The sequence below is a fragment of the Aythya ferina genome, assembly GCF_964211825.1.
Source record: "Aythya ferina genome assembly, chromosome: 5".
In the NCBI taxonomy this organism is placed as follows: Eukaryota; Metazoa; Chordata; class Aves; order Anseriformes; family Anatidae; genus Aythya; species Aythya ferina.
Genome location: NC_140301.1, coordinates 2,985,761 through 3,001,762, shown reverse-complemented (window position 1 = coordinate 3,001,762; position 16,002 = coordinate 2,985,761). Strand labels below are relative to the sequence as shown.

At 40.5% G+C, this 16,002-nt stretch overlaps 1 protein-coding gene across 4 annotated transcripts in view; it reads right to left on the bottom strand.

Annotated features, from left to right (window-relative positions):
* The window catches only part of SCUBE2 (signal peptide, CUB domain and EGF like domain containing 2), a 43,237-nt gene continuing 27,235 nt past the window's right edge, over nucleotides 1-16,002 (bottom strand). For 2 of the 4 annotated variants that reach the window (XM_084521605.1, XM_084521607.1), the window contains 7 exons: nucleotides 14,699-14,869; nucleotides 12,615-12,782; nucleotides 9,998-10,159; nucleotides 8,607-8,804; nucleotides 7,861-8,013; nucleotides 6,113-6,192; nucleotides 1-5,347 (listed from right to left, as the gene is read on the bottom strand). In XM_084521605.1, the coding sequence (XP_084377731.1) occupies nucleotides 5,195-5,347; nucleotides 6,113-6,192; nucleotides 7,861-8,013; nucleotides 8,607-8,804; nucleotides 9,998-10,159; nucleotides 12,615-12,782; nucleotides 14,699-14,869 (1,085 nt within the window). In that variant the 3' untranslated portion in view covers nucleotides 1-5,194. The remainder of the gene's footprint in view (nucleotides 5,348-6,112; nucleotides 6,193-7,860; nucleotides 8,014-8,606; nucleotides 8,805-9,997; nucleotides 10,160-12,614; nucleotides 12,783-14,698; nucleotides 14,870-16,002) is intronic. The other 2 variants (XM_084521606.1, XM_084521608.1) reach the window with 1 other exon arrangement.

Here is a 16,002-nt window from a genome sequence, read left to right as displayed (position 1 = left end):
TTTTTGTTTATTGTTTGTTTTTTTTGTTTGTTTGTTTAAAAAAAAAAAAAAAACACTTTTAAACTACTTCACTAAATCACCTTCAAAGAGCAACATACAGAAAGTCACACAGAATTTGCACTGATTGGAGAGAAACTGGATGAACTTACCTTCTGAAGGTGGAATCTGTCCCCTGAACACTAACTCCTGTTTTCCCCACAGCTGCTATACTTGCATCACTACTCATAAGTGTTTTACAGCAACAGCAGAACATACGTTGTAGAAAGTAGAGCTCCACAGCAGAGCACAAAAATCTGCCCAACAAGCAAAAGAATTGTTCAAACTAAATGTGCAGCAGCAAGATCTGTTATAGGACTCTTTGGTTCCAGCGATGCCTAGAAACAAACCTACTTGTACCAGTCTTCAGTTTGGCTCAGGTTCTTTAAAAGTACTAATCTGACCCCTCTAGCAACAGCCTTGCACATGCACTTTTGCACATGCAAAGTTTGAATGGGGCATTTTTAAAAGGACGATAGGAAGCCTATGTACATTTAAGTCGTAACAGGTTTTACATTCAGCATCTATTGCATTTACAGGATGTCATCTATATAAATGATAAAAAAGCATTTGCATTTCTAAGTTTATTTAATGCAGAAATATTTGCAGACCACTATCCTTACATTCTCTTTCCAAGGATTATTATAATATCATTCCTTCCTGCTTACCCGCATCACACCTCTTCTGATTCCTTGGATTTAAATAAGCTTCAGATCTTGTTCTCTATGTTCTGTTATTACTTATTTCCATTATGCAAACATCCAGAGGTCCCAGTCAGAATTTCAGCTCCTCTGTTCTGAGAATTTCCTGGTGGTTCATATTGATGTTCCCTGCCCTGGTGGCTGTCTGAGCCCTCATGTATCCATCACTGCAACCTAGCATATGGCAGCATTCACAACATCATGCAGAATATTTGAATGACACTGGTTTGGGCTGTGATTAGCCTGGAGTCATCATACCATGACCTCTGTATTCTTGTATGTCATTTACTTTGCTGTCTTTTCACTTCAACTGGTGTCAGCTTCCTACAGCTAACAGCTGAAATATATAGTTCTATCTTCCAAAACTGCACCAAACAAACCCAAATAGTTACACTCATTAAAAAAAAAAAAAAAAAAAATCAGTCCTTGTGCTGTGGATCAAACGAAGCTGAGGATCAAACAAACAATTGAACAAATTAATAAGAAGACACTAGGATTGTTTTTTTAAAATATTTGGATAGTTTGAGTACAACTATAATGTCAATGTAATATCACAAACAAATATAGAAAAATAATATTGAACTATTATTGAACAAGTCATTTGTAATTTCATATGATCTATTTTTTAATTATAAGAACAGTGAATTTAATGAAAAGCTCTAACGAAACAAGGGTATAGTCAAAAATATTCTGGGAACTTGTGTCTTAACACATGTTTTCACCTTTTTTATTTTTAAGTTTGAACAAGTTTTAGAAAATAATCAGATTTATCTACAAAGTAATAAAATATTGTGTCAGTTTACTCTGTCTCGATACAGATAGTCGCAACAGGCCACTTGATTCCAGCTCATCATACAGGATTTGTTTTTAGTATAGTTATTAGAATTAATACCAGGATAAATCTGGGCTTACACCAGCCAGAAATACGTGCACCACTAAATACACAAAGAATCATGTACTTGTGGGGTAAAGATGCAGGCTAATAATATGCTACAGAAAACAGAATGCTATGGTAAGCAGACGTTCCCAGGATATAAAGTCTACCTGGTATGTGATAACTTGCTGCACAACCTTTCATTTTGTTACAAAACTATTATTTAGCACAGCAAAGACAACTAAAAATATTACCCAATGTTTTCATGCAACTAAAAGGCCACTGGTTTATTTCCCTTATTAATACACTAAATCTGAAACTTTTTACATTAATTTACAATGAATAAAAGATCCTTACAAATATCTCATGTAGGTGACATTAAGTCATCCAGTTAATGCTAATTATTTCAAAAAGTTAAATCCTGTTTTATAAGGTTAAACATTTGGAATTATTTCTTGCCAAAAAATAACATGTCTACAACCACACAGAAAGTAGAAACTCAGATTTCTACAGAGCCACTACCATTGCTAGGAAATTACAATGCCAAGTGTTACAACATTCTGTAAGTTACCACTCTTCCCAATACTTAAGATAGCAAAAATTCCCTCTCTACTTTCTACTGCATACACAGGATCTGAAGTAAAAGGGAGAATTTTCATTTATAATGTTAGGTAACAGAAGTGCTTCCAAATAATTCACTTTTTATGTAGAAAATGAACACAGCTGTGGAACAAAACAGATTTTTCCTCAAGAAAGCGCAGGTTCTTCTGCTCAGTCTTGGACCATATACGACATTGATATGCTCCTCTCCTTCTACATGCCTGAAGCTTCTGCAGACAGCAAAGACAATGCCCCATGCACATGCAGGCAATAGAGAAGCAAAGCTGAGATCCTCTGTACGGACCAGAGGTGAGACACTGGTCCCAGAGCAGCTGTGCGGAGCAAAAACGTCAGTGTACCTAACAAGATGAAGTGCAGTGAAACAAACCCAGAGCTCAAGTGCAGAGCAGTGAAGTCCAGTTTCACCAATGAACAACATCTGGAAGTCTGAAAACATCTTGTTTTCTTGAAACCTTGCTGAAAGCAATCGCTCTGATTTGCAAACCATTCAGAAACGTGAAACTGATCTGCAGCCTTCTTGTGAGGGAATTCAGCAAGAACTGGCTTGTGCCTCTTGTCAGAGAGCCCCCAAACCACAACAGAGCCACGCTGCTGTCTTGGTGAAGGTGCCCAGAAGCTGGCCTCTAACTCACCCATGCACTCAGGGCAGCACTGCAGCATTTCATGCATGTCAAAGTGTTCTGTTACCATATAGAGATGGTTGGTGGGTCACTGCAAGTCACTGACATACTGCATCTGGCATGCGAAGTCCTGAACAGTAAAGAAGAGGGCTTTTCAGCCAAGGGGAAGCTAGCTTGAAACGCCTCACTTCTATCTCACCTCAACAGCACACTTTTACCCCAGAGGCAGCAAGCCTTTCCCATCATCCTTCCTCTCGTCTTGGCATCCCTTGGCCACTCTTCACTGACCACACTGTCTCATAAGCACACAGACCTGCCTTCCTTTCCTCCCTTCTGCTAATCTACCCCCTGCCTCCCTACTCATCTCCCAACCTCTTTTGCTCTCCCTTTTGCAGGTCTGGCAGTCCCATTCCTGGAAAAGGCACACACAGGCAACACCTGAGCCAGGGCAGGAGCCCCAGCACAGCCAGCAAGGACACAGCTCTCCCTCTTTGCAGCAATTTCCCTTTTCCTCCCATGAGACCATGGTAATTCCTTCTGGGCAGTACTAAGAGCAACACAGTGTCAGTGGCATAAGGCCACTGCCCCTTTCCATCACGCCATGATCAAGATGTGTCCTTACCACGTGGCAGGCTGCACTCCCATGTGCCACAGAATGGGGCTCTCACAGCACGACAGTTCAGCGAGGCTGTATTTGGTGGTGCTCATTTACCCCGAACAATGCAGGCAAAAGACTCAAACCCTGGATGTGCACGGGAGTTTCATCTGTCACACTGTGGATATGGTATTATTCACATACAACAGTTAAATACCACATACCATTGTAACGAAACCCAGGGAGATACAAGCCCACATCTAAAAGAGGGAGCATTCATCCCGGCTACACTGCAAAATTTCAGTACCTTTCCTGAGGGGACACACAGAAGACGACCAGGGGCCACTGGGCCCCTCAGAGCACTGCCAAGGACCAACCCAGAAACACACAGGTCTACCTCCAAAGGAGTGGGGCTGGGGCCATCTCCCTTCAAGACAGAAGGCCCAGAAGATATTTTATGCTGAGGAAATGGTTTGCATGGCCAGAGAACAGTGACGTAACAGGAATGTGGACAGAAAAGCACTAAGAAAACAAAAAACATTCTGGTCAACATCGTTCTCCCTTTCAGAATACCTTTACCTCAACTGAGAAACACAACCAGAGGAAAAGGACCTAGAGTTTGGGAATCTTAAAATGGCATTTTACCATAGACAGCTTTCATGGCTATGGTCTGATTGAGGAATATCTTTGCATATCCACTTCTCTCCAGCAAGAAAGAGAAAGCAGCCCTTCTCTGCCTAACATGGTCACTGCAAGGTGCTCAAACAAGATAAGGGATAGGAGGATTGGGGCTCATATAAGAACCTTATACAGTTTGAAACCATGATATACAAGAACATAATTTATCCAAAGCCTGCATTTAAAATGGTGCTTGCATGTTCAACTTGCAGGTGCTCAGGGGACAGAATTTTGTACTACTTGGAAAAGCCAATGTGTCATGCTGTCCCAGGGCTATGCACACAGAGAGCACTGGGATTCAGCTGAGAATCTGTTCTGTTGAAGCATTTGCAGTCAGCCCACGATAGTAGCATCCAATGTGTCAGGGTCTGCTTTCCATTTCTGTGGTGCCCTGCTATCATTCCGTTTAAAGCAGTAGGTGTCATTAGCATGACCACAGCGTGATACAGATGTAGAGTGTTCAAGCCAATATTCAGCCCTTTGCTTATTCATCCATATGCCTCATACAACACATAATTCAAAGAAAAAATACATGTTGTGCAATTCTCAGATTCACTGGCTTGGGTTAAAACCATTTCAAACTTAGTTCTGAATTTTCTCTGCAACAAAAGTTAAGAGAGACATCAAATTTGTTCCCACTTTCAGTGAGACTGAACATGATCCCAGTTTTGTTGAGGTAATATGCATTAACAGCAGCCCAGAGTTCAACCAAAACCACACCACTTAGCCTGTCTGTCCTCGTTAACTTTTAGAGTTACTGATGAAACAACAGGGTAGAGCTCTACAAACTTCTGCTTGGCACCATTCTGTTAGAGAAATTATGGTTAGTCTCTAATTCACAGACCCATGAAGTATCCTTGGTACCCAAAAGGCATTATCTGGAGAGGAATCAAAATTCTGTTCACCAAAATATTTATATTAGCTAAGAAAGCCAAACTCTGCCAAGAACACAGCTGGCAAGCTTCCCCAGAGTCTCTCTGCCAGTGTGTAAAGCACAGAAAGTGGGCCCACCTCCCATAACCCCTCTGTGCATACCAATGACTTGTTAGTATTTTAAGTACAGTGCCAGCTATTTGTAAGGCCTCAAAAATCTGGAAACTTTAGAGCGCAGCAGCCGAATGAAGGATCTTGGGAACATCTCTCTTGACTCTTGGGCTGTGTACTTGAAGTAGTTTTGTGGATGCGCCAACACATCAAACAATGCTTTTATCAACTTCTTATCCTAGAAAAAGGAAAGCAGATTTTTTACAGTAATTCCACAGAGAAATTAGGGTCAGTAACACCAAAGTCTAATGACCAGTCAACTGACAAAAGGTTATGGGCATTTTACTTCTCAAGTAAAAATGTCTCAGGAGTTCAGACTAGCAGAGCAAGGCTGACATTGACATTCAGGCCCCAGGGAATTCACTGGAATTTCACATTTGTTTTTAGTAGTGCCAGGATTTCTCCCTTTCTCATACTTCCAAGAACAGCAAAGAAAAACAAAAACAAACAGACAAAAAAGACCCCAGAGCCAATATTCAGCAAAAAAAAAATCTGCTTGAAATGACATCCACTCATCTTGCCTATATCTCCTAACCAAGGTAGAACCAAGTGAAATCCACCAAAAGATTTTTCACACAAGAAGAAAAAGCCCTTGCTAATCTATGGGACATGAGTAGCAGCACCAAGTACTTCTCCAATCCCACATTCCTCAGTTTGCTCACTGACTCCTGCCAGCACAGCCTACATTAGGTCCAAGGGGCTACCTTTCTAGGAAAATCTATAGCTTTTTATGATAAGGTCTGATCCACCTTTAATATCCCTGGGAAAAGGGTCTCTAATCCACTGCTCAGCACAGTCAGGATGTGCTGATTCACCACTTCCCTGAAGTAGCATGTGTCTACTGCACCAAGGAGCAGAGCAGATGCAGAGCAGGAGGCAACCTCACTAGCACATAGTAGCGTTACTTTCAATCAAAAGCAACATTTTAGTGGGAGGAATATACCTTGAGTATTTCTTGATGATTTTCAGATGCATAAAGTCTACCATCCCGAACGATGTCTTCTATTAGTTCTTGGTAATCCTCTATTGAGAATGCACAAGAGAGTCATTTGCAGGTTCATTTCACTTACATATTCAATCCCTCCCTTGTTTATACATGAAAGCCCTACCCCCAGAAGAACCAATAGTATCTGTCTCTCATATTAGCAGTTGGAATGTATTCCAAATACTTTTCTGTAAATAAACTGCAAATACTGTGTACTATGAAAACAAAGTTTACTCTGCTGAGCTGTTCTGCATCTGTCAAAATCAAAAGAAATTAAAATGCACCTAGGATTGTAGCACACATTGTAAGAGAGTAGCCTGCTTTAATTCAGTTGCACTGCTGAAACTTCTCTGTAAATACTCACAATCCATTCTTGACTCCTTTCTACAAGAGGAAAAAAAAAAAAAAAAAGTAAGAGGAAGCCTTCTTAAAGGGCAGCCCCCTTGGTCAATCCAAATTTGAAAAGCTTCAAAAGGAGTGGTGTTCCCTGAAAAATGATCTGCTCTTGATGAAACTCTGCAGAACACCGTGGAGGGCTATTCCTCCACAATTACCCTAGTGTAAACAAATGTTCCACATTATTTTCACGTTGCTCATGCTGAGGGGCAAAGCCTCAACTCCAGTCTTTCCCCAGTGACTCTGACAATGACAGTTGAAAAGAAGCCAGAATGGCAAGAGTTTCAAACATACTTATTTTTCTCCTCCACTACACCTGCCACTATTTCACAAACATATTTCTAAGTTAGCCTGTGAGATTCAGAAGCAAAAGACTCAATGCCAGCAAATATCCCAGATCAGTTCCTGCACTGTTGTTCCTGCTGCATCACAAGTAGCATCCTTGCTCTAAGACTGTGGAACTCTCCTCCCTTCCCCTACAAACTATTTGCTGTGGCAATGCAACCTCCGGTCTGCCTAGCCCTCAAAATACCATTCTAAAACCTGGTGGCTGGAGCTTTCCTACCTTTGTTTTAATATTAGAGGGAAATAGCTCTACGTATATAAGCATTAATCTGCATGGTTAACACAGCTCGTAGGCATGACAGAGCACTGGCCTGCATGCACAGAATGACCCGGTAATAGTGGGTCAAATAAGCATGTTTCACATAAGTTTTCCAGAAAGGGTCAAATGCTGTAGTGCAGGAATCACCATTTTTGAGAGGTTTTATTCTATAGTAAAGTCTCTACTCTAAACAGCCTTGCAGAGCAATTCCCGGAACTCCCATCCCACAAAACTCTGTGGGGGTGAACACCTCCAGGGGCCTGGCCTGAACAACACAGCTCTGACACTAGATTACAGCTGGTAGCAGTCACATGGTACACCACAGAAGCACTTGGGCTCTGCCCAATTCCTAAACAGGGGTAATCTGCCACCTGAAGTAACTCAAAGGGAAGGCATAAAGATGCATGAAAAACAGATGCAGGCTCTGAGTTCTGCATTTTTCCTTTGCAAGTCAGAGCCCAGAATCCCAGCTGTTTGTTTAGGTCTGTGGAGGACTGGAAATATGATTACACTTAAGACTGCAGCGCAATTGAGAGATCCTTAAACTATCTATAAATGAAAACAGCTACTGGAAGCAGTCTGATAGTGACACTGCTGAGAGTGCTGGGTTACCCCGCTTCTTAGCAGGGTCAAGGAGCCCACAAGGAGTTCTGCACTGCTACAGCTGCACTAGTCCACATATGCTCAGCTGTTCACATCCGCTTACCATCATACGTTACGTAAGGAACCTGGAATCCTTTGGCACTGTTCCCTTCATTTGACTTGAACTGGATCCACAGCTTCTTAGACCTAGAAGTGAAAGCTATAGGGCGTTCGTAGGTTTGACAGGTTTCATAGGTGGTCACTGAATTGGAGGAAGCTTTCAAAGAAAACACACAATAGGCAGTTATCTGACAATGCTTCACACTAATTAATATTTAGAAAATATGTTAAACTAGTACGACAAGAAATACGTTTGTTTGTTTTTTTTTTAAAAAAAAAAAAAAAAGGAAAAACTCAAAATGTGGCAGGCCATCAATGACTGACTTTTCAGTCCCTGAATATTTTCCCTGACTCTAAAAAACAGTCTACTGCTTGAAAGATGTGCTTATACTAGAAACTGAAGCTGTTTATTCACAGACCAAACACCTGTAGAGACTAGCAAGCATCCCTTCTTTCCTAATCCAGGCTAGCATTGCTTCACATAATTCATGACTAATTAGCTTGAACCATCTACCTGTTCTTAAGAACATTTCTCTCAGAGTTCACTGACACATTATAGCCTTGCAACCTTGTTTCATCTGAGCAGCATTGCCAAACAGGATTTCTCAATTTGGCATAAAAAGAAATCACTACTCTTAAGCACAGTACAGCTGTGGTACATTTAGTTTTTGCAAAGAGCAACACATATGAGAAGCCTGTGTTGAATATTGAGATAGAAACCATGTGCCTCAGTAGGAATTTTACACTTACAGCTTTTTCGCATCACCAGGTAGTCTCCACACTCATCTTCTATTGGTAGAAATATCTCAGGAACCACAATTAAAATACGGCGTTTTGGGGGCGGGTTAATATTCCAGGTACATTCAGCGTTTGCAGGATAGTCCCCAGGATAGTTTGGTGATTCAATATATCCAGTGTAATCTCCCAGTTCACCTCCACACTGCCTATCTAAAAAAGCAATACAATATACAAGATTAGGTGAAGAGAGGGTATCCTTCGGCCCTTTCTACAGGCACTGCCACAAATAGTACATGAGTGACAGGCACAGAAACTTCTATTTGCATCTGAGGCAGGTACTTTGCTAGTTTCAATTCACATTGAATTGAAGCATGCCTGCTTCTGCCTTTATGGTTTAATCAATGTTAAGAAATATAAATATATATATTCTTCCCTGTTAACATAGCAGGTCAACCAAGCCATAGCCAAGTAGCAAAGCACTTGTAAAATGACATAAAAGTGGTCAAGCAAGGATGCTTCACTTGCTTGTACCAGACAGGATGGGTTTTGGGTTTTTTTGTGTGTGTGTTTTTTGTTTGTAAAAGTATCAGCTGAAGTCTAACTGGAGTCTGCTCAAGTACCATGTCTGCAGCAACACAAATAGGGAGTTCAGCAGGCCTTTTCCTTTCACAGATCAGCACCCCAGCACTTAGAGAGGGTGTGCCTCATGCAGAATTCTTTTTCTGCACTCCCCAACTCCGTGTGGCCACACGGGTCTAAGCACTACAGAATCGTAACAGCAGTGTGTGGGTGTGACATGCTCAAGGAGCAGAGTCTCTAAGAGACACATATGCAGCTCCCAGAAACATGTTTGTGAGTGTATATATATCTGTGTATTTATACGTGTCTGAGGTTCTTCTGAGGAGTTGCCTTTCTGCCTCCCTTTCTAATTTACCCTCAACTTCCCATACTACAGCTACCATAATCTAGAACAGCGGCTCTTTTTGTAATTGCCTCTTTCAGAGATTGTTATTAAGAGGAAGTGCTCACTAGATGTAGTAAAGTTTTGTGAACCAACTTACATTCCTTTTATAGAAAGGAAAGAAATTAGGATGCAGAGAACACAAATTCAGTCTGCTGTATCTTTGAAGAGAGGATTTAATAGCAAGACCAGAGTGACCAAGTACCAACTGGCAAGACACAATCATCACTTACCTTAAAAAGAATGATGAAACCAGTTTGCAGAAATGGTCTCCCATGAACCTCAATAAGCCATGTGGGATGAGATGCAAGCGGGCAGCACACTGCCTTCTCTCCAAGCTCCCTGGAGCAAAGCTAAATTTTGCCCTTAAGGCCACTCCGAATATTAATGGCCCGGTCTTTTTATTTATAACAAATGATCAGAATGATCTTGCTATACTTACTTTTGCACTGTGTTATATTTGTGGACCCATCAAAATCCGTAGTGGTGTTTCCAGGGCACGAAATGCAGAAATTTTGTCCAAATTCAGGTTGGTATGTCCCAACTATACAGCGAATACACCGATGAGTTGTAGTATTATAAAAATGGCCAGGTGAACACTGAACTGGAGGGTATTTAAACAGGCAGCACAGTTAAAAAAAAAAAAAAAAAAAAAGGCATTAATATGTTACAAAGTAATTTTATGCATTTCTATAGGACCTATTCTAATTTTAATAACTGAAGTCTCATATTTCTCAACTACTAGAGCAATAAAGCAAAGGTAAATGAACAGATTTTAATTTACATGGTCGCTCTGCAAGTTCAAACGTCCCAAATGCAGTAACGTAGAGCAGTTCTGTGTGGAAGAAGTAACAAAAGATATGGGAGACTGAGTATAATCAGCATGATACTGCACAAAATAGTGTCTTACCAAACAGTCTAGCCACCAATATTTACAAGTAAAATGAACAGCAAGTTCATCCTTTCTTCATTGCTAGCTTATGCCAAGCAGCACTTGCACTACAGCCACATGCCAGTGTACCACTGTGATCAGTTCACCAAAAGCAGAGGTTGAAAACTTTTGTCCTCTACAGCTGGCATGTTGCATCAATAGTAGCGACTATACAGGTATCTTGCCTTCCTCTCTCATGATCACACTGTCTTACAACAGCAGGTCAAGACTTGGGGTACAGCCACCTCCACCAGATCTCTTGCTACTTTATTTCATCACATCACTCAAATCATCACAAAACCTAGACATGTAAGATATAACCCAGACCTGCAAGTACCTCCTGCATCACCAAAATGGGACCCCACTCTGATTTACAAATGATTTTATAATGGTAAAAGATTGTATGGGGGTTTTAGACATGAGTGAGGGGAAAAAAGTCCTTCCTAGCAGACTTGCAACTCCTTATTCTTGTTCCCCAGAACACAGGTAGGAAGTTTTTCTTCACTGCAGTAGAAGAATACAGAACTCCAGACATCTTCCCTATGTCTCTAGTATGCTCTTTTCATTTGATTTTGCTTAGCTATCCTAAGACCATTGTCATTTGTACTGATACCTAACAGAAAGCAATCAAGAGCAAGAGCCATACATTACCTTTACTCTCACCTCTATCCCCACCTTGTTTCTTTGTGGGACTAACGAAAATATTTTCCTACTCCTTCTGCCTTGCTCGGCAACTTTACCATTCTCAGCTTGACTTCTGAATGATCTACTACATTACCTTTCAAATGTAGTTTTCTACATTGTACAGTCCCTTTTTTTTTTTCCCCCCTATTCCTTTCAGTCTCTGCTTACTCCCAAATAAGTACTGTTGTTAAGACTTGTATTCAACTAGCTCAGTCTGGAGTCCTTCCCTACATGCTCCACCCCCACCACCTAACCCAAACACTTCAGATACAAATTCCAAATTGTTCTCACACCTGTGATTTCAGATCTCATTTGGCCTCTTACACAGCAAATCCCTGAGGTATTCATTCCAGTTAATACAAAAAATTCCTTGAATCTCAATTCTTATTTGAAAACTGAACCTCATTTACAGACCTATTTTTGTTTGTGTTAAGTGAAACTGAAATCAGTTCCTCTTATTTTGATCCAAGGTATTTGACCACTTTGTGTAACTTCACAAAATTAAGTATGAAAGCATTAACTATTTGTGGATTCAGTGACTCTTTGCTGAAGAAATCTGTTAACTATCACATTGCTACCAGTAGTATTAATTCTTCAAGCATACTGCGAGATTTGTCTATTATATTGCAATTCTCAATAATAGACATACTGACACGAGAGAGATCTCTTTATCCAAATCACCACCAAATGCTTGCATCATGATCTTACTTTTATCCCCTGTTTTTACTTCATGACAATAGATTTTCTATTAACATTTTATTTTCTCTGCATGGTTATTTTGATACAAGTGATATTCTTTTATCCATGCTTTAATACATTGAGTAAACCCCTATACCGATTAATACTTCCTCTCTCTCCATTGGCACACACTTTATCAGTGTTTTCAAACACAGCTTCATAGCTCTTTCTTTTTTTTCTTTTTAGATACCTAAAATGCTAACAAGAAATTTCTTCATTCATAGATGTTTCATCTCCCCTCCCGATTTTTATTTCTGTGAGGAAAACCTTGGGAACTGATTGACCGCCGATCTATTGCAGTCAAGTTTACAGGACCACATGAGGTACTCCACAGTTAAATCAAATGATGGCTTTTTGCTTATTTTTTTAGGCATTCAATCCATTACGAACATGAAAAAGTCATTGATTATTTTTTTCTGAGACTTTTTTTTCCCCTTGTCATTCCTTTACATAGCTCTTCACAGATCAGTCACTTCACTGAACATCTTCTATGCATCTCCAGTCCCTCCTTAAGAATTATATAAAAATCAGTTAGAAAAAGACTTAAGGCTTTATTGAGCTTCCTTGCAGCTGGGCCGGGCCAGCCAACTGTTATACCCCTGGAAGGAGGCCCTGGGAAGGAACACAACCATTAGAACACCCCACTTGTAGCAGCAGCAATAGCTTTTCCTTCAGAGCATTACAGTTCATCATATCTTGATCTTACCTTTGGTCTCACAGTCCTGAAACAAGGATGCACTGGTGTGTCTTGTCATTAGTCCTCCTCCACATGGAAAGCAGGTTACTCGACCAGCTTCAGGCTGGTATGTTCCAAGGGGACATGGCAGACAGGGTTTAAAGCCATCAGGGGAATATTCACCTGGTGAGCACTGATCTAGAGGAGGAAGAACACACTTGCTTCAATGTGTACATTATATGTGAAGATACGTTAACAAGCCTGCACAGAACCCAAAACCGCATGGTGCAAATGATTTCTTTTTTATTTGGGAAACGTGGGCCAGGGTTTCAGAATTGAATGCAAACAATAGATAAAACTCAATAAATACACTGCACTCTGTAAACTTGAAATAGGTACAGATAACCTCTGGTGCTGGTGAGCTCTTCTGTGGACTGGAATGGATTTGACACTTTATTGCAAGGATGCACTGGACACAAAGCCTGTCAAGTACTCTGTTAATCTGTACAGAGTGGTAATGTAGTGATTAGCTCCTCTTTCTAGCTAAATATCACTTCCCTACCCTCCATCCCCCCCAAAAAAAAGACAAACAAACAAACAAAAAAGTACTGAAATTAAGTCATCAAAAGTGTACTTCCAAAATTCTAAAAGTATTTTAATCTTAGTAATTGGTGAATCATCATACTTCATAGCCATTAATGTTACTGAATTGTCCTAAGACCTCAATCACAAGGAACTGTGCAAACTCAATAAACATTAAGCACATCTCAAAGACCTTTAATGCAGAAATATTATTGCCATTTCTCCGATCCCCCGTCTTGGATAACGATTATCCGTGCTCTGTATGGTGCATGGATAGCATTAACTCAATCAGATTGGTTTTACTTGAGCACACCCTAATACTAACTAACAAACCCAGGGGTATTTATGGATATCTGAAAAAATAGCTGTTTTTCAAACTATTCACAAAAGAACTAATTTCAGTGCCAGTATTTAATAATTACCCTGCTCTGGAAGGCACAAAATAGTGTTGCAGTTGTTCAGCTGCACTGAAAAATTCTGTCCTTTTAAAGACCTGTTATGATAATAAACTGTTAGTTTTAGTTTATAGCTCCAATAAATCACCCAGTGAATAGCTGTTTTGTTAGGAAGTTAAATTGGCCTTGGCTTCATTTCAGGATATATGACTAACAACAAGCAGGGTATTAACTACCGGTCATGATCAATGATGAAGAATTTTGTTTACTGCTGATTTCACTGAGTGGAATAGTGAGTGTTCCTCCTCAACTTAAAAATAAAATAGAGCTGAATTAAGCAATGTTCTGTAGCTTATCAGTGAAAGCTAGTGAGGAATGAGACCGTCTTAGCTCTTGATTCTAACTTTTTCCACCACACATCACTTTTGCTTTCATAAGTACACACATTCGTTTGCTCCCAAGCTTTTCAAGTCTTTCTTCATTTTATAAACATTTCTACAGAACACTCATCTCCGTACTGTTTGTGCAACTTGACAAACATGACCAAATTCAAGCTTTCACTGTAACAATCCTAGTAAAGTAAGGAAAGACTATTTACAATTCTGCAACAAGGAAACACAATCAAGGTTAGTAAAGGTGATTCTGAGAGGTGGCTACCGATTTCAGGAACCTAGAAGCAACGAAAAGATAGTGCAAATCTCCTTCCCCACAAAAGAGCTATGGTCAATCCATCCTCTAAGCAGACTCACTAGGGGCTGTCTGCCCTCTGCTCTGCTCACTTAACCTTTTTCCCCATCATTTTCACCACCATTATGTGAAAATGTTACTTCTGAGAATCTATGCCATCTGATATCTTGACAACTTTACCATCTGCATCTCACTTGCCTTGAAAGCTCATGTTGTAAAACTGAAAATCTCCCTGTGGAATGAAATGGAAGTGATCTAAATATTTCAGAATTATTTCTCAAAACCTACAATTTTTGGAAATTCGCATCAAGTAGGTAAGCACTAGAAGTTCTCCTTGAACATCACTGAGACACTGAACATGGGGCATCTTTTCAGGCACTGTGCAACTCAACTCTAAGAGCAAGAGAAAGAAGGGGCAGAAGCATTGGATGGTCTGTTTCTGTGCCTTACCTCCACATTGAGACACACTGTGAGCTCCAGCTAATTTTTGGTTTCCAGGATTCTGAGAACTGGGGCAAGAGTCACAAGTTATTTGTCCTTCCTCATCCTGGTAAGTTCCATTAGGGCATAAAACACAGCTTTCTCGTTCCCCATCATAGTATGATCCCACACTGCAGCTAACTAGCAACAAGAAGAAATATCAGGTCACTAACATTTTGAGTTTGTGGGCTCAAAGCCAAATCACATGGTCAAGCAGCTAAACTACTATCTCAAGTACAAGGTGATACAAGGACTACGTTTGCATAAGCATTACAGATGACCAAGTGTCAGAACTGCAATTTGGCAGTTTCTGTGGCACGAAGAAGGCTGACATTTCATTTCAGCTTTGTTGGTGTTAACCTGACATCCATTAAGCAGCACAGGAGCTCAACTTCAACTGCTTTCCTGCTATCTTTTACCTGCACAGGGTGCCCCTGTGATGCAGGAACTGTATCTCTGACTGTGACAGTGCCCACAAAGCAACACAGGAACAAGACAGTGAAAGGCAGAACTGCATAAAGTCAGCCTGAGACAAAATAAAATGTTTCTATTTGACCTGTACAGACGAGTTCAAGAATTTAATTTTGATTTTCCTAAAAGGTAGCAACTCCCGAAAGAAAACAGCAAGAAAAAAAGAAAAGTCCAGCTAAGGTACCCCACCAACACTGTAATGGGGTATCCAAAACCAACTTTAATAAGCTTTGTAGAGTGGTGGCCTACAGTTGTGAACTAGTTGAAGAGAGAAAAGCCTGATAGCTAAAGAGTAAGGGGAGGAAAGGACACTCTGGTCCAATGTGGAAAAAAAAAGCCATGTGATGTCTACCTGTCTCTTTCAGTAGGAATTACTGCTTAAAAGTAAGAATCTGTGTTCAGGCAACAGCAGCCTGCAGGAAGCAAACCAGACTAGCAGAGGAGTCCAAGTGGACAAGCAATTGGCCTGTGCGTCCATGGGCTTTTGGTTCATAGGATACAGATTTAGTTGTTTGTGGTCTAAGGAATATGTTGGTTTCTTTTACATGACTACATCACCAAGCTTTTCTTAGCAGCACAATTTGAGCCAACAACACATTCCCTGTAAACTGCTCCCAGTTCTTCTCCAGAGAGGGGACTCAGAGAAGTTCCAAACACAGACCGCTCATCTATAATCCCAACCCAAGCACAGAGAAGGGGTAATGAGGAAAGCATGTTTGAAAGCTCACAGCACCCACCAGGACCCAGTTTATCATAACAAACAGACCTGGTGTTAGGCTCAACTACAGTACCAATAGGCTCAA